General features: G+C 38.4%; 1 protein-coding gene across 8 annotated transcripts; it reads left to right on the plus strand.

Annotated features, from left to right (window-relative positions):
* The first annotated feature begins 3115 nt into the window (after nucleotides 1-3115).
* Nucleotides 3116-15468, plus strand: LOC117291548. Of its 8 annotated transcripts, none has more exons than XM_033773341.1 (9): nucleotides 3116-3252; nucleotides 4895-4941; nucleotides 5635-5799; nucleotides 11084-11154; nucleotides 11573-11630; nucleotides 12253-12573; nucleotides 13352-13408; nucleotides 14421-14610; nucleotides 15063-15468. In XM_033773341.1, exons 5-9 carry the CDS (start codon nucleotides 11579-11581, stop codon nucleotides 15151-15153), a joined length of 711 nt encoding a protein of 236 aa, XP_033629232.1. In that variant the 5' UTR covers nucleotides 3116-3252; nucleotides 4895-4941; nucleotides 5635-5799; nucleotides 11084-11154; nucleotides 11573-11578; the 3' UTR covers nucleotides 15154-15468. The 8 variants fall into 8 exon arrangements, with proteins under 8 accessions (XP_033629232.1, XP_033629234.1, XP_033629233.1 ...); XM_033773343.1 differs by having other exon boundaries at nucleotides 5726-5799; XM_033773342.1 differs by lacking the exon at nucleotides 4895-4941.
* The last annotated feature ends 4417 nt before the right edge of the window (nucleotides 15469-19885 follow it).

Consider the following 19885-nt stretch of genomic DNA (forward strand, 5'->3'; position numbering starts at 1 on the left):
GGTAGAGATCCTGCGCTTTGATCCGGAGGTCAAAGGTTCAACTCCAACTCCGGTATTTGTTTTTGTACAAACACGTTCATTGCCAGCAATGACCACGGAGTCCATTGATTTCATTGCCAGAGTATTTCTGATTATTCAACAATTTGCATTGGCTCATAGCCAAGGGATTTTTTTTTTTATTCTGTTCAGTACACCCTTGTCGATGAAATTGACGATCCCAATATAGTATGCGTTTATTTACCCCAACTGAACTTGAGTGAAACAGAGCCAGGTCATACGAATGGCAGCGATGAGGCAATGGGGAAAGTCCCGGAATCTTTGCACAATATACCTGTCATAAACTGTTACCCAACTTGGGGATGTCTGAACGATTTCTGGAGATCCCCTATGATCCATTGGTTGACCCATGGTTGACCAGGGTCACACAATCCCTTGTGGATTACACAAGATTCAAGTTAAGGGGGCATACCAACTTTTATCTTTTTACATAACCACATTATTGACATGTTTCTCAAAATGCTTTATATATGCCAACGCTGCTGTAGGTTTCTGACCAAAGGTTTCTACTACAATTAATTTCATGGATGATTTACTTACACATAAGGTATACAGTTTAGTAGTCTAATCACAGTTCACTGCGTTTACGTACTACATTCAATTGCTCGCATGAGTCATGTTTACCATTGATATGCTAATTACGCATTCACGTAAGTAGTTGGTGACCCCCAGTTGACTGTAAATAAGGGCCAACTTTCATAGAGCAGAAAATATTGCTTTATGTTCTTAGTTTGTTTAGCACAAACAAGCATGATACCAGTCACTAATAGTACACATGATATGGTATTTTGGCTGGTAACCTTGTTCATGTAAGCATAATGTTGTTCTGCTTAGCTACATTTTGTGCTTAGAGCAGCTGTATGAATTTGTGCCCCGATTTTCTTTTGCAACATCAAAGATGTGTGTTGTGGCAAAAGTACGTCAGAGGACTTCAGTGGGAAATCTTTTTTTACAACATAATAAATAATACAAATAATAAAAAGATATTTATATAGCGCCAAATTGCCAAAAAGGGCTCAAAGCGCTAGATACAAAGGTAAAAAGCAATTTCCAAAATACAACATTACAACGGAGGGTTTCCGAAGAAAACAATTAAAAAAGACAATTACAAAAAATGCTGCAGTTTAAGAAAGAAGAAAAAAAATCTGGACCAGCCAGTGAAAAATTAGTTACCTACATCACCATGAGTTACCTACATCACCAACAGATAGATTTTTCCACTTTTACATGCTTTTCCTCTACACATGCTTTTCGTTTTAATGCTGTTTAAATTGTTAATATATAAAAAAGGGAATTTTGCCAACCCGGTATGTTTTTGATGGCTTCTCAAAGGCCTACACAATAAAGGGGGTCAAGTGTTTGTACACCACGCCCATCCCATACAGGGCAGAGGATATCCCCAAATGTCCCCATACTACCACTATCTTACACAGAAGTACCCCCCCCCCCCGCCCTTTCCTCTGAAACCACCTGAAGAATTCCTGAGATTCAATGTACACAATGGAACTATGGAGTTCCTTAGCAAACCATACCTCATATATAATAAAGAGGCACTGTTTACAAACATACATTCGGATGTTAGTAAACAATCGAAACCACATAACATCACAGCCACGTCCATGGGCCGTAGAGCGTGTGAGACGCGTGCCAAGGCTATTTCCTTCCTGTTTAGAGGTGGCATTAAACCACACTTTGTCGTTCCACATCAACAATGGTCAAACCGCTTAACTGCCATGCATGAAGTGACACAATTCTACCATAACATGATTTAACTTGTCACAGAGTTCAAAAGGTTGAGGATTGATTACAGCAACAATTGCTTATAGTTTTAACTTAAAAAAACACACAAATGTGCCTATACTAGGTTATGGTCATGTGATGCATGTGATGTAATGGTATGGACAATAAGATTATGAGGCGCCAAGTGTAAACTTATTATTTAACGCAAATATTTACATATAATTCAATTTTTTAAACGTTATATTAACTTTATTTACAAATAATAAATTTTGCACCAGACACTAATATATAATTGTATTAAAGCTTGAACTATATTTATATAATTCTACACGCCATTTCATTTCTACACAGTACTTTAAAGTCACCTGGAAATATATATTTTTTTTCTTTCAAACATAAGAGTATATGCTTACGAACAATAAAACAATTTTTTTAGCAATTGTTTGTCACGATTTATATGTTTAAAAAATATATAAAGTTGTTTTGGTGGCTGACTCCGCCTACCCCTTTTGTGACGTCAATCGAGGCAGACTTTGCCTGCAATGCGTATAGTAAACACACGTGCAAAGTACATGTACGTCCAAGTCGTGAGTTGGTACATTTCAAAAAGTGTTTTTCTGCATTCAGCATCAATACACCTGGTCGGCATTACATGCAAAGTCTGCCTCGATTGACGTCACGAACAGCGCCCTCTCGGGTCGGGGTCTACTCTTAAATTTGTAAATAACATAAGAACTGATTTTTTAAATTCTTAGCTAACTGTTTACTCACATTCCACTCATCAAAACACACATATATTAGTGACAAAAGCTTTATTTTTAAAAAATACCACTTCCAGGTGACTTTAAATAAATTTTATAATCCACAAAATTATATGTAAAGGTAATAATGAAGGTTGTCCAAAATTAATATCTATAATTATAATTACATGAGCAAAATTAATTATTTACATATAAAAATAAATATCCGTCTACATTACTTGTAAATATTGAAATGGCGTGTAGATATATATAATATATATTAAATGAAAGCTTTGCTACAAATATTCATGTATTATTCATACAATATGTATTACTATTGATTAAATAATGAATTATATGTTGTATAGTGAATTGTGTGTAAATAGTTGCGTTAACTAATAACTTTAGATTAGGCGCCTCATTGTAGCCTAGTAGAGTACAAACGAGATTGCGTCATCGAACTGGAAATTCCTGAAGTTTTAATTTTAGACACACGTCATGGGGCTTCCCCAAGCACCGAGTCGGTTTGTTTACATGGTTGCACAATTTGCGGGGACTTGACACTGAGTCGTGAGTCGCAGACCACCCCTATCATAACAACGGTATACCCAGCATTGCTTTATAAAACCATAATCAGTTGAAGCGTTCACACCTCACTTTTTACAGATGATCAACGTGCTGCTCCCTAAACACTGGAGATCGACACACTGCTCAGGTAAACTTTCTCTATTGTTGTGCATGAAGGAGCCTTCATGGCCAAGAAATGTTGTGTTGTATTTTGAACTGTATATACGGCGATATTGATTTCGTTTTCTGTCGGCTGTTTTCCATTCAATACAACGCTCACGATTAACGTGTGTTACTGTACCGGGAGCTGTGCATTAGTTGATTACTAATTATGCCAGGGAACTATTACACAGTTGTTGTGAGTGTAATTACCTTCATCCATGACATGGTGTAATTAATTGATCACCAGTGTGGCCCTCAGACTACATCATGTGCCTGTCATTGTAAATTGACTTGATTGTTTAAATTCACGTGCCATTTCTATTCATTGTATTATTGTATACCTCCTATGTCACAGTTAAAAGTGTAGAGACATGAAAACAGAGGCGTGTTATAAAAAGCGTGCATAGATTTTGAAAAAAAACTGTGCCTCAGATTGAGTAAAGGTAGTTCCGTTGTGCCGTGCACACGTGAAAACAATGTAAGGCTTCACAGTAACGTATGATAGTTGTAAACAAACCTGTGCCTGTGCCAAAAGAAATATCTCGATTGAGTATCAAACATATTTCGAAGTGAATAAAAAGTTGCCAGTCGGATAAGGACATTACTAAAAGCCATAACCTGGACTTCATGCATCATGCACGGTTTGCACACAGTCCAATGAGAAAAAGAATGTTTTTCATTACGGAGCTGGGTTTTTATCAGCGTTTAAAGGGTCTATGTACTTTTTCCTAACACAAAACAATATGTCCACAGATTTACATTAAACTTACACAATTTGAAGATTATGATAGTAGAAAGCTTCCCTTGAAATTTTACTTACTGAGGCGCTGTAGTTTTTGAGAAATGAATAAAAACAAATAATTTCCGTCTCAGTTTTAGCATGTAAGATCGTATTTACCAGTTATGCTATGTTTTGGTACATAATACTATAACTGGTTAATGGGATTTTAGTCTAGCTTGAGACGAAAATTATGTTGTGACTTGTTTTACCCATTTCTCAAAAACTACAGAACCTCATTTGAAGGGAAGCTTTCCACTATCATTACCTTCAAACCCTGTAAGTTCAATAAGTCTTTGGACAATTACTCAAAATAATTATTAGCATAAAACCTTAATTGGTAACGTGTAATGGGGAGAGGTTGGTGGTATAAAACATTGTGAGAAACGTCTCCCTCTGAAGCGGAGTAGTTTTCGAGTAAGAGGTAATTTTCCACGAATTTGATTTCGAGAACTCAGATTTAGAGTTTGAGGTCTCGAAACCAAGCATCTGAAAGCACACAACTTCTAGCGACAAGGGTGTTATTTCTTTCATTATTATCTCGCAACCTCGATGACCGATTGAGCTCAAATGTTCACAGCCTTGTTATTTTATGTTTTAAGATACACAAACTAGTGTCCAGTGTCTTGAATGCTACCGACAATAACTTTGAATTAAATGCCGAAATAATACATCCAATAATAATTTCAATATTTGTTTAATTTCTCAATGAAATGAACTTGAATTTGGGGGAAATGAGTGGCCTATAGGCTAAGTACATATTGTTCAGGCACCATGACAAAAACGGTTGCTATGTTTCGCATTCGAAAATTGTATCAATATCGAGGTTCTGTTTTTATAATATCAACAGCTCTCCATTGCTTACTATCAAGCCAGTTTTGTGTGCTAACAATCATTGTAAGTATTACAAATAGTGTATGCCTTTAACAATTGTTTGCAAGGACCTCTAGTATGCGCAGCCATTTTGGCATATGAGTGATAATATCAAATACAGTATGGAAAGGCTTGCGGTAGCACCATGTAATAACGATACCCCTAATCCTACTTAATGATAAAAAAGAAACTTCATGTTTAGATTTCGCCTTGACACTTTCCTAACAATTACAATAATTTAATTGGAACATAGCTCGACTACTATACATGAACTTTCCCCCCGGAAGTGTGCACCGCATTTCCTGGAAATTTAAGCACCAATGAAACTTAACATTGGTAATAAAACACATAACTTGTAGTAAATCGAAAAGGTATCCCGTCCCTAAATTAGAACTCAACCCAACTGATGGTGGGCAACAGACAAGTCTACCCAAAACTAATGTCATGGTATTGTATCCACCATAATCGCAAAATGGCTGTAATGCTAAGTTTACATGTAACTGTGCCAGGTGGTGAAAACTATGCAACTATACCCGGACTTCAACCAAACTTGTTTGCGTGCCGACCATTATGCATTGTGACATTTTACTGATTATGAGCTATTCCATTTGGGTTTAACCAACCTGGGGACGCTGTATGTTATTCTGATGATAAAACTCCATGCACAGTGGGAATTTCCACTGAATGAAAACACTCGAAATATTGCACAATTTTTAGGAGCCAGACAGAAACCTCGATGAATGGTTCTGACGTCGGACATTTACTGGAAAAAAAAATCAGTGGACATCACTTTCATTTTAAAATCCAGGACTTTATAACTCGTGAACAGCAAAACTACCGAGTCATTCAACGTTTGCTTGAGGCACGCACGCACTACAATAGGTAAGCTGTTGTGATTTTGGTTGCTTATGGAATTGTTGTTTTCAATAGATTGGTATTATGCTAATACAGTTATGTTTACTGTATTATGAACATCATATATAGTCACACTATTAGAAAGAAACTGACGTAACATCCATTTGCAGTTGAAGATTTAATTGATTAAGCCAAATATTACTAAGGCACTACCAGTTATACCAGCACAATTGTCTGCCAAAACTGCCAAGTCGAGAATCACTTTTATGTGGAGCAGCTAGGGTAAATATTTGGGGGTAATTGTGACTTGCTGATGTCAAGCAATTTTCACATGTTTTCATAATGGCTGTCATTGTTTGTTACTCTGCTATATGATTTATTTATTTTTCAAAGTTCAAAGTCTGCGATGGCTTCAAAGCCAAATATCTCATGACATACTATGAATGTTTGGAAAATTCCACGGTGTCATAAAAGCCAGAGTCCCACCACATATACCTGATATGTGCTGTACATCCAACTTTATGAAAAGTGGAAATTTCCACTGAAGAAATTTTCCACTCGGGGAATTTCCCATTCGAAATTTCCACTGGAAACATTACATCGTATTAGCCAGATATGAAGTTCTTTATTCAGTGAATGGACCTGACTGACATCGGATTCCGATTCACTGGTAATTTGACATCATTAGTCAACACGTCACCGATGATTCCTACCAAGCTAACTGCTGATTTCACAATGGCTAAAGTATTGTCGTCTAGTTAAGGAATCACACCATCTTGATTTATGAAATTATTCATATAGACGTTAAACCAATGTTTGTATGGGAGAGAATGGTTGTTGCCAGCTTGGTGTTTATTACCTCTTGTGTGGGAGTTTGCCGAGTTTCATTTTCAGGAAAAATCATCTAAAAGAACAACTTTCGTTTCAGGAGAAGCATTACAGGAATCTATACGTTTGAGACACACACGCACGACAACGTAATTAATATAGTTTAGCAAGTGTGTTCACTAACACCTTTGTTTTTAAACATAGAACTCTTGCAGAAGTTGTGTGTTTTACAAAATGATTTATTCATGAGGCATGAATGTACCTTACATCATTTACGTATAAAAATGTCACTTATAAGTCACTGCAAAATCACTCACTCGACTGACAGTATTTAGGGGCCTACATTTTACCCAGTTTATTTAATTTTAGAGAACAATGGGACTTTGTATGGTTTTGAAGCGATGTTCGGCCGACCATCGTTTAAACGAGTTTTAATTATTTAACTTGGCCTTGAACGCTCTAAGATCGTCACCCGGTACTCTCGTTTTCCTTGCTTTTGTTTCCCAGCGGACGCACAATGTTATCTGGTCGATACATTGGTATCAGGTTTCAGAAGCAAGGTTGTGATTGGACACTTATGTTGTCTAAAGTTATCTGTGCTTTCTTGCGAAATCCCTTTGACACAAAAGCCTCATCTGAACAGTGGGCAAGCCGAGTAAGACTTTGCGGAGTAGCACTAGCACACGGAACTTAACTCGTCCCAAGAGTTTGGGGAATTGCGCGGTTGATTGATATCCATTTTGCTTCTTTGACAACTGAGCCCAAACTGCTCCTATGGATTTTACTGAATGTTGTGCCTTGTGTGATTGTAAAAAAAAAGTAAAACATTTTGCACGCGCGTGCACACACAAACTTCCAGATGCATCGTGTACCGAAATTTATCGTCTAATGTCTGTATTAAAGAAACGGAAATAGGCCCCAAATACCATTCTGAGTGTGGTCCATCAGAACCATGATCAGAATAAAGATGAAATTGAAGAAGACATTTCACCGTTTGTCCGCAATTCTTTTATTTGAACAAACATTGTAATAATATCAAGAAAATTGTTATAATATCAAGACAAAAAAGTATATTTTATACTTTGTTGCATATTTTCTAATGACAGTCAAACAAAAAGTGTGGGGGGGGACGACGACATCTGATATGCTACCCGCAGTCTGAAAAGTGGGGGGGGGGGGGCATGTCCCCCGTCCCCCACCCATCGACGCCCTTGGATAAGACTGTCGTTATTCTTTTTTGAGAGTATGGAAATAAATGTATTCTTGAATTGAATTGAACTGTTCCATAAAATATTACCAAACAAACCTTCATTTTCTCGATAAATACAACATTTACAAACATTGTTATTGCTCTGTCATTTTTACAGACGTCTTTACACGCATACTAGAGCAAAGTGCACCGCGATAATTTTTAATGATGGCCCCGCCGTGGCTGAATGAACACGACGGCGCGCCGCCGTGTTCAGTTAAATTGATGGGAATTCCCACTATGTGATGGGAGACAATTTAAAGGTTTTCCCCTATAAGTAAAAACGACGGAATGAACTAAGACTAATCACCACACCCTCCCAATTTACATACGGATTTTTTCCGGACAAAATTTATATTGTGCTATGCCTTTGATACATAATATGGTTTAAAGCCATTGGACCCTTTCGGTAAACAGTATTGTCCAAGGCCCACACTTCGTGTATCACAACTACTATATCAAATAACAAACCTGTGAAAATTTGGGCTTAATCGGTCATCGGAGTCGGGAGAAAATAACGGGAAAACCCACCCTTGTATCCGCGCGTTTCGCCGTGTCATGACATGTGTTTAAAATAAATCCGTAATTCTCGTTAACGAGAATTTATATTGTTTTACTGTTTTCTCAAAAAGTAAAGCATTTCATGGAATAATATTTCAAGAGAAGTATTTCACCACTACCTTCTGTAAACCCTGTATGTTATTTGTAAATCTGTGAACTTTTTTCTTTTTTTCTGTACCGAAAGGGTCCAATGGCTTTAAGTAAGAAATGAAATAAATGGGACAGAGCACAAACGACCTGTTTTTTTTTAAGCCACCCCACACTCAAGTAAAAAAAAAAACGACACAAACTTCTTGCTCATCTTTGGATTTCCCCATAGTTGGCACGGGCAGAGTGTGTTCTCCGTGAAAGCCCATACATAGGCAGCGTGTTTTCATTATTCATGCCATCATCGCTCCCTTTGCAAGTAATTATATTTCAGGAGATGTTTTCCTTGCGGTGCAGTCCTCGATTCGAGGAATGACATATTATTTTGTACATTTTTACTTGAAGGGAATTCCCAAGTACCTCGATTTCCACGAAACTGTGTTGGGCTTGACTTTGGATCGTCATTTCCCCACTACACTTTGAAGAAACTATACAGACACGTCTGGATGACTTCCAAAAATCTTGGCTCGATTTCATCCCCGAAACTTGCTGCGCACATCTTTATGCTTACCAGAAAGAGGTTAGCCATACAATACCATGCCCGATGTACCACTTGTGACTGGTATCCTGCTCAATTTTGCTAAGCAGAAAATTGTTAAGCAATATTTTCAGTTATTTACTGAGCAGCTCTAAGTGACTTTGGCCCTGCTGTGGTTTTTATGTCCGGGTTCATGCCCACAATCATTAAAGGCAGTGGACACAATTGGTAATAACTCAAAATAATTTTTAGCACAAAAAACTTACGTTGTCACAAGCAATGGAGAGTTGTTGATATTTAAAACATTATGAGAACCTGCTTCCTCTGAAGTAACGTAGTTTTCGAGAAAGAAGTAATTTTCCACAAGTTTGATTTCGAGACCTTGGAATTAAATTTTGAAATCCCGAAATCAAGCATCTGAAAGCACACAACTTCGTGTTTTTTCTTTCACTATTATCTCGCAATTTCGACGACCGATTGAGCTCAAATTTTCACAGGTTTGTTATTTTATGCATATGTTGAGATACAAGTGAGAAGACTGGTCTTTGACAATTACCAATAGTGTACAGTGTCTTTAATGTAGTCCCATATTATACACTATACGAAATATCTGTCATAAACTCTTGGTGTAGGATTATCACTATGGAAGTTGTTTGAGTGTGATTTTATGACATGAAGCAACAAATGCAACACATTGAAATCGATACAAGGTGAGGTGGCGCAGACCAAGCCAGAAACACCTGGTAAAGCCTCTTGTCTTTGCGATCTGGGCACAATTTAGGTGTGCAAATAAACCCACAAACTCGCTAAGCACAAACAACTTTTGCTTAGCAAAAATGGGTTATCGGCCAGAAAACCATACAGTTACCATCGCTGCGACTGGTCATTTCTTGCGAAGCAGAATGCTGCTAAGCAGCTAGCAACTTTATGAAATTAGGCCCTGGGTGCGACCACAACAGACGACATGACATACGTCCCATCCCAAGCCTCTGTTTCTTGCTTTAAGACATTATAGTGTCAAGGGCCTGGAGCCCACGCTCTACTGATCAGAAACACCGGAGCTTGGTGAGCCCCGGCGGTGTTTTTGTATGTATAGGCCCTACATCAAAATTACCACTATCGTAGTGCTTTTCAATTAGGAGTTTTTGTTTTTCTAAATCGATTTTGAAAAGGGGATCCTTAAAAAAGTCACCAGTAACATTTTTTAGAATGGCATTTCTATATCTACAGAAGAAAAAAGGCATACCACACGACAGTAAACTGTGTCACCATCATATGAATTGATTTACTACGGTAGCTATCGTGTCTGCATGTCATAATCTGGAATTTATTGACACAAGGTCAAGTCTACATGATCTTTCTGTTTTGATATTGTGAATGAATAATATAGTCATGGCCCATTGATCTCGTTAACCTTTGTTGCCTCTCCAATGTCACCTATAATGTCTGGACCTTCAGACAGTTAATTAGTTATGCAGTATGGAGGAATGCGTGGGAGGGTGGATTGCCCCAATAACACGGGGCAGTCTCGTGACGTCTCTTGCCAGGTTGGAAATTCCCACGAAAAATTACCGAAAACCGAACAAACACAACAGCTTTGATTTCTGCCTCTCCGATGCCACCTATACTGTCTGGACCTCCAGACAGTTAATTAATTATGCAGTTTTGAGGACTGCGTGGGAGGGCGGTCTATCCCAGTTACCGGGGACACTCTCGTGATGTCTCTCGCAATGTTGGAAATCCCCGCGAGTCAGAAAATAATAACATAAAACCGAACAAACAGATTTCGCGCATCACCAAGCTAATCAGCAACAACAGTACTTTTAAGTACTGTTGATCATGCAGCATCAGCGTCCAGCTTTCTCCAGAAGACGATCGGGCATACTGATCGAAACGTCGAGTTGAAACCAACGGTTCCTTTTTTGAGCCACCACCCAACTCATTTAGAGATTATCATTACATGGTGTTACCGCAAACCTTTACTACGTCGTATTTCCACAACGCAAAGTTTCAAATCCTACAACAGCTTTGCTTTTTGATATTTACAGACCGCTACGTTCTCACCCGGTTGACTAATCAGCTTCTCTAAAGTTTCTATTCAGCGTAGCTGCTTTACTTGGTAAGCCCATTTCTCTCTTTTTTTTCTTTTTTCTTTTTCAAGGGAAAATAAGTTACAAATAAATGTATTTATACCATAGATCCTTCCGCGGTTGGTAAGCAGTTTGCAACAGCTAATATGTTTATTTTCTCAGCTACAAAATTATTGCAGTTTAACTTTCAGGTATTATTGACACTGCTGTTAAACAAAAGACAATACGTCTAAGGATATGCAATTTTTTTTTGACATTTCAGCGGTTTTCTTTTTTGTTATTTGTTGTGTTTGTGTTGTGATTGGACACGCGACTTAAACACACACAATGCACAGTATTTTGTTTCTCTTTCTATAGAAATGGGGTAGAGACAGTATTTGGTTGCAAACCCGGATGCATTGTCAGTATCTCCTGATTAATGTTGACATCATTATATTTCATTGACAGATCGAGATGGATAAAACTGGCACAATTCTTCTGGTCGTGTTGGCTGCACTTTGCGCAGGTAAGTCATTCTGACTTCACACTTCGAGGCTCGCAGCTAAAATGGTCGTTTTTTCAATCATCCCCTTTGACTTCGTGCACTAACGGGCGTGGCTAAGTGTTTTGACACGCTCGCAGCTTTTTGAGTCAAATTGCAAACAATAAATTATTAGGTGCCTAAAATGAGCACTACATGCCGCGTTGCCTAAAATGAGCACTAGGCCTATACTCTGGGGGCAATGACACCCAAATGGCACGATCAAGATTATGATAATGACATGTCGGTTACGGTTTGAAAAGAAGGAGAGGGAAATTGGTTAGTTTTGTTGCTATATTTTCCAACAAATTGACGCATTTTCGCAGAGTTCCGAAGTTATTACTATTGACTCAATAAAAAGTGTGGCGTAACCACGAAAACAAGAAACTCGCACTACAACATGTTCAAACGAGGTGATATATTATTTAATCTATTTGGTGTAAAAAAAACTACCAGAGCCAGCTTAGCCTTTAGCCTTATTAGTCGCTTTAGATCGAGGCTATTCAAAGCTGTCCAAGCAATGAAGGCCTTGCTTGACGAAAGGCTAGAATCCGCACGGCTCTTGTGTTAAAAGGTTTTTTGTTTTTGTTTTTTGTGTGTTCACTAGGACTCCCAGAGGTCACCGGAGTGATCACACTATCTCCCTCGGGCGAACACGAGGTCAGCCTCTACTGTTCCTTTCGTAACTACCAAGGAGAATCAGTCTTCTACCGTGTTATCGACGACAGAAACGTCACGTTATCGCAAGGCTCCAAGTACTTCGTAATGCGATGTAACAGGACAACTAGTGACGTACAAGGAGAAGACTCTGTACTGATCATTACTGAAGCTGAGGAGTCGGATAGCGGGACGTATGGGTGTGCACTGAATGTCAAGAGCATCATCAACTGGGCAGTGAGTAAAGTGACCGACGTAACGGTCAAACCAGGTGAGGTTAGACCAGAGACTAGTATAGGACTTGATGTAGCCATTCATGGTTCAATGTTTAATAAAACATAGGGGTGGATTTGACAAAGAGTATAAGACTTGTCTTATCTCGAGTTATAACCAGTTACTTGTCCTAAACTTAGGACTTCAAATTGTCTCCTAGGACTAGCCCTAAGTTAGGACTAGTTAGGACTAGTCCTAACTCTTTGTGAGATCCACCCAATCCTATGATATTGGTGATTACTCAAAATAATTGTTAGCATCAAAACATGGAGAGCTGTAGATGTGAGAAACGGCTCCCTACATTCGTATACTACTTCTTGAGAAACAAGGTCATTTCTCAAATATTTAACGATTTGTTATTAATTTATATATTATGTTGGGAAACGCCAAGAGAGAATGCTGGTCTTTTACATTGGCCAAAAGTTTTTCCACAGTATCAACAAATAAACGATATCACGCAAGAGCGAACAGTTTAAAGATTACAACTTTGCAGTAAAAATAAAAAACTGGATGAAAACAAATAATATGAAACTGCAGAGGGAGCCATTGAGACAAAGAATAACAATTACAGTTCGGCGAACCATAGGCCTTAAAGTCCCGTGGTCGAGTCAAGTACATTTGAATCAATTTGGCTATAACTGTGTTTGAAGATGAAATGCTCCAAGTCCATGCGAACAAATCCACCAGTAATAAAAAAAATTATGTCTTTTACTGTTAGTGTATGGCCACATTACAAATGTTAAATAATTTCGTATTACAAACTCTTGTACCTGCAGCATACCCAGGGGAAGACCACACCCATTCGATGTCACTAACAACACAAATTAACAAGGGTTAGTATTAAAATAAACTCTTTGGCAAAAGCACATTGCAACCCCCCCCCCCCCCCGCAGCATGATAAAGGTCTATTTCAATCCACTGAATCAGAAGGAGATTGCCACTTTACCAATTCATGAAGGCCCCCTATCTTTTGTAGCTGTCTGGTGCGGAGCAGTGTCCTAACTATATACTATTTTTTAGTTCATCTCCCCCACCTTCTCTTTTCCCTATGTTGGCAGACAACCTTTCTTTTGTTGATAAACAAACCGCGTTGGTTGGCATGGCTGGCAGAATGTTAGTAAAACTCACAGTCCAGTCATACTAACAGATTTTTTAACCAAAATCAGCATGTTCTGCAAATTTCAATTAAATATAATACCTCCCATAATTGGTTGTTTTGTTTTCAACCGAATCAACACACTGTATGAATATTTTTTGTAACTTGGTACAAACAGTAGCGATCTGTTTTTGATTTGCATTTTTGGCTTTCCATAGTTTTCCAATCTGGGTTGGCAAAAACTCGAGATGTGAAGTTGCAAAAGGTTTATACAGCACTTAAAAATGGAAGCTCTAGAATACTGCATGAGCTTAGGGAAAAGAAAACATTGTACTAAAACTAGCCTTTTTGAAGGCAGTGGACACTATTGGTAATTACTCAAAATAATTATTAGCTTAAAACCTACTTGGTAAATAGTAATGCGGAGAGGTTAACAGTATAGCACATTGTGGGAAACGGCTTCCTCTGAAGTGACTTAATTTTCGCGAAAGAAGTAATTTTCCACGAACTTGATTTCGAGACCTCAGATTTAGAACATGAGGTCTCGAAATCAAGCATCTGAAAGCACACAACTTCGTGTGACAATGGTGTTTTTTTCTTTTATAGTTTTATCGCAACTCCGACGACCAGTCGAGCTCAAATTTTCACAGGTTGGTTATTTTATGCATATGTTGAGATACACCAAGTGAGAAGACTGGTCTTTGACAATTATCTATAGTGTCAACTGTCTTTAAATGTTTTTTATACAGAACAAGGAACGATTGAACAATCGAATCAGGGTGCGAACAACGAGCAAAGCTCTGACAAGACTGTCCTTGGCGCTGTAGCGACACCGATTCTTTCATTTGTGGTAGTGATACTATTGATCGCAGTGGCAGTATTGTCATGGAAATATCGTGAACTGAAGAACCATAGGTATGGACCACCTCGTGAACAAGGGTTTGTACACCTTAGTTTGTTGTTCTTAATTTGTTAATTCAACTTTGCCCCAAACAAGGCTAAAAGCCACTATTGGTGCAGGGCTACATGAAGAAAAATTTAATAGATGAAAATAGCTCGTGGAAGGTTGTTAGTTTCGTTTTAATTTTCTAGCAAGCAAATGAGTAGACAAAATTAATGCAAACTATGATTCATGTATTTCTTTATTAATTGGCGACTTTGGGACGCTAGTTGGCAGCAGACATACCACCTAGTGTCACCCAAAGTTTCCAGTTTAATAGCCTAAACGTTCATGCACAACAATTTGAATTAAATCGATAAAGTTATTTCATTTTATAACCTGTACCTGTCTTTGATTCACTGTCCTTCCTTTTTCAAGTTTTTGCCACATCCATATTTTCTGTGTACTCTTCTGTTAACATAACAATTTCTGGTTTAACTTGTTTTGATAGGGAGGTCGAAGCTGACACAACACAGACGAGTCGAGTCACATTCTCCCGGTCCCCGAATGGCTCCATTCACCTGGACACATCTTCAGTTTAGATGACATGAATACCCCCTCCGCAGTAAAGAGAAAGAGGAGGTGAAAACAAACTCATATCCCTTGTGAGTCTCTCTGTGAACATTGGACACTCTTTCCAGTGACCTATGTGATAGTGTGGCTTGCAGAGGGAAAGTTAAGCTGGTTCACATTAAAGCATTTAGCTGGTGCTTCGATGACGCGAAGTCCTCCAGTAAAAGTCGACAGTGCCCTCTTGTGGTGGAATCGATGTAAGGTGCGGTCTAGAACAGTGCTATGACTGACATCGGATCAGCTGGGTCACACTTCGAGGCTCGTGAGTTACATACGCCTGAAGCTCACGTAAGGAACAGCAAAAGTGAATGGATTTTGACCTGAATTCGTTCATACTTAATGTTAACCGTAAGTGTAAAATAGTCATTAACGGTATATACGATGTCTATTCAGCAATAGAAAGGTAGCAATTAAAATATTAAGATAAACTTTTTCACCAGCGTAAGTGTAAAATAGTCATTAACCGGTATATACGATGTCTATTCAGCAACAGAACGGTAGAAATTAAAATATTAAGATAAGCTTTTTCACAAGAGGTTGATCTGCTTCCGGAAGGTCAGCCCTAGCAAGGGCTCCCTGGAAATGACCCTTGTTTGATCAGGGAGGATACGAGTGTGGTCATCAGGGGAAAGGGAGCACAGCAATGACATCAAGGGCACAAGATTGTCCGCTCAGGGAGAAATGTACAGTAATTTGTATTATTATTATTTTACCAGTATGTATGTGTTTTTATTTAAGATTATCAAGCTTAAGTCGCACACAGAGATCCACTACCCATGAGTGAATGTCTTTCAACTTGCGGTACACAATGTATAGTACTCTCCTCAGAAAGCATAACAAAATTCTTCTGCAGGCAGCAGGTGTTGGGTTATGTAGACTTTACGATTGTGGTGGTGTTGGTTATTGTCAACAACTATGTTAGGCATTATAATTTCAGAGTTTTGAGAAATATTGTTGACATGGTGTACAACTTCTATGAGATTGTACGTATTTGAGAGACGGGCGGTAAACATATGGACTTCGTTCCAAGTCTGTGGTGGTCTTTATGTGTACGTCTTTATGATGCTGTGTTTCATAAAATAGCGCCCTCTTGGGGGATTAACCCCGACATAATACCTTCAATAACAGAATTGGGAGTTAATTAATTGTTCATCTGTTTTTGCACGCCCAATCGACGCCCCTAAAACTGGACGCCCTAAAACAGGACGGAGGCAACCTGATTTGACAGAATCACAAAAGTCTTCAATTTAGTACTCAAATGTAACCGTTGGTAGATAGAACAAGATATTGTACGAACGTGAACATGGTGCACATTGCAAATTAATTAAATTCTGCCGCTGCTTCTGAGTGGTAAACGCAACGTGCAGTTTTAGAGAGGAAAAACCCAAGTCGATTCTAATTTTAATATCAAAACCTGTAAAAAACGTTCGAGGAAAAATCACTCGACTATCCATTCAAACCATAGTTCAGACAGTTTTTCGTTTAGTAAGAATCGGGTAATTATTATGTTTATTTTTCATTTTTTTAAGATTTTGTATATATTTTAGCTGCAAGTATAAACAGTGCCTTCTTTTCGAGCACTTTAAATTTCTAGTAAGACAAAAGAGACTTAACAGAAAAATGCCCAAGTGATCGTAAACTGTTTGAGACGAGACAAACAGGGGGATACGACCCCCTAATTGGCCTGCTCTCTTGTATCAGTATTGTCATGTAAATTGTCCAAACACTGGAAACAAAAAATGAAGTCGGTAAACATTGGGGGGGGGGCTGGGGTGGGGGTTGTAGGGTGCAATTCGACCATTCCCATGATGGCTATCGTACACTCTGGGGTAAACTTTGGTTGTTGGTAAACTGGTTCCCAAAGCGCGGGGAGCCATGGATTAGGGGAAGTTCTGAGACCCGGCTGGTCCTGTTTCGTCAGATTGATTGAGACTTTCGGTTTTGTTTGAGCTAATTATACGGGCAGGTTGATATGAATGTTTTTAAACTCCAATTCTGTATACAATTTTGCTATAACATAATGTATATATCATTGTATGTTTATATAAATAAACATGTTTTTTTCATGTTTGCTGGCAAATACAATTAAATGAAATTAAATAAATAATTTAATGAATGAAAACGGGCATGTTGTAAACGCTGTACCTACTTTATCCAGAATAGCCCGGTTTATTTATTCAGTCGTAAAAAAATACTTTATTTGAACAGACAATAATAAATCAGCTCATTTATTCCCTTATAATTGTCCAACATAGTGTTTTCTTTATTAACAACTGTCTTTCATTAATTCATGCAAGTTAATTTAATGATGAGTACATGACTGTGTACTCTCGTTGAATTATTTATAATAAAGTATAATTTTATACGTGGTTGGTACATGTAGGGTGCACCCCCATCCCACCAAATGAGGAGAAAACAGAGCATCGAGATCATAGTAAATTATTCTATACTAGACAGATTCGAGAACCCCCCAAAAAGGGTTTCAGTGTAAAAAAAAAAATGTGACCTGGCAGTTGTTGACTTCCAACTTGGTGTGTTTTAGATCAAAGGCCCTCAAAAGCTGGTCCTATTTGCTGAGAGGTGTGGTAGAGACCAACCTCGTCCCCATGGTTTACTTTATTTTCAACCATGTTTACAATAGTAAACCCTGGGATGGAAACTCCTTACTTGGACCCTGATTGGACAACGACTTTACAATATTAGAGTATGTTCCATATTCATAGGAACAGCCAGCCGCCGGCAACCAACAATGTACAAACAAGCTATTAAATCTGGTACCCTATATACGAGATTATGACGAAGATTTGAATTTCGAAAAGTAGCCAGACTATTTTTATTTGCATACGTATCAAACAATTTTGGATATGCAAATGGTCCAATACCAGGGTGAGAGAGCGGTCAACCTTGTAACCGCTCGCACACCCTGGGGACGATGTTGTGGTAGATACATTTTTCTAGATTAATGCTCGGTCGGACGTTTGGAGAAAAAAAAATGGTGTAGAGGAGTTTTGACTTGGAGGGGGGAATGATTCGACAGACTCAGGGACTCCCCATAAGTTGAGCAGTGGATTCCAGTTCAAGAGTAAAAAAAAATAGTTGATCTTTTACTGTAAAAAAGATGTGAGAACTTTTTCCGTGCACTGAACAGTTAGCATTTTGCTCTGTAAGCCTGCATGAATGCTATTGGAGTTTATTTTAGAAAGGTGCACGCCTAGTGGTACCCATGTAAACTGTATACGAGTACTGAGGGCGGGAAAACTAAAACAGTTTCATGAACGTTGGTTCCCGCTTTTTATATGTTTTAATGCAAGTACTGCGATATAATCTCAGTTTTAATTTATTCAATACTATTCCCGAACTGCTCTCGTTCAACTCACTGTTCAACATGAGTTGTAATCGATCATAGTACAAGATGCAAACTAAACCAACATTTCGGTGTTTGTGTTTCCGACTGAGTTGTGACCGAGTTCAGGACAGTCAACACCAGTGTCATTTCCTGCAATATAATGACATTACCATGCACATACACCTCTGGGGTTCTCTTACTCGTTCTACTTTCCGCAGTACGCATGGCATAGGGTCAACGTTTGGTTTTTGTCAATGTAACGTTGGTTATAAAGGCACTGGACACCTTTGGAAATTTTCAAAGATAATGTGTCCCAACATAATATGCATAAAATATACAAATCTGTGAAATTTTTGACTTAATTATAGGTCATCAAAGTTGCAAGAGAATACCGACAGTAAAACACCCTTGTTGTCCAATGGTGTGTGCTTTCAGATGCATACACAATAATAAAAGACTTGAGTAAAAAAAAATCTCTTTCTCACTAACTTCGTTACTTCAGAGGGAGCCGTTTCTCACAATGTTTTATTCTATCAACAAGCTCTCCATTGTCATTTTACATGCTAACAATTACTTTGAGTAATTACAAAGAGAGTCCGTGCCAGGCAAACATTTTCTAGAAATATATATAGAAGAGTTTGCGGTAACACCATGTAATGAATCTCTAAATGAGTTGGGGTGGTTCTGAAAAGAACCGTTGGATTAACTCGACGTTTCGATCAGTATGCTCTGATCGTCTTCTGATCGTCTTCTGTCTTTTCTAGAAAGATATAATAAGTCATACGTGATAATTCGGTTGATTGATCCAGATAGATTAAGTTTACTGCAGTATGCCAACAATTAATTCACAACAATACCCTATAAAAACACAAACATGTACATTAGTCTAGTCAAAATATGCAAACAAATGGCTTGACCTAGACAAAAATAATTGGAACAGAAATGATTTTTCGGCAAATGTCTCTTCCAAATGAAGCCTGGAATAGTTTCGTGAGAAACTCGCTAAATACGAAAGCAATTTCTACAATCAAGATAAACAATAAAAACAGTCGTTTGTGCCTCCTTTTGGGGGAGGAGGGGTGGCAAGCGAGGGCAATTAGATAATTTGAGGGCCTATATAGTTAGTGTATCGAACCATTCTCTTGCGCATTTTGTTCGCTCTCAATTGGCGGGGGCAAGGGAGCAAACGGCTCTAGCCCAAGACCCCTGCCCCGCCCTGTCTTACGCCAGGGCATGGCTGATATCTATTTTCTGATATTGTATACCGTTAACTGCATGGCACCGCAGGGGACGTCTGGCAAATTAATACCTTCTCCAAATTATGGATCTATATTCCAAGATAAATTTGTACTTTT

This window comes from Asterias rubens, chromosome 6 (genome assembly GCF_902459465.1).
Source record: "Asterias rubens chromosome 6, eAstRub1.3, whole genome shotgun sequence".
NCBI classification, from domain to species: domain Eukaryota; kingdom Metazoa; phylum Echinodermata; class Asteroidea; order Forcipulatida; family Asteriidae; genus Asterias; species Asterias rubens.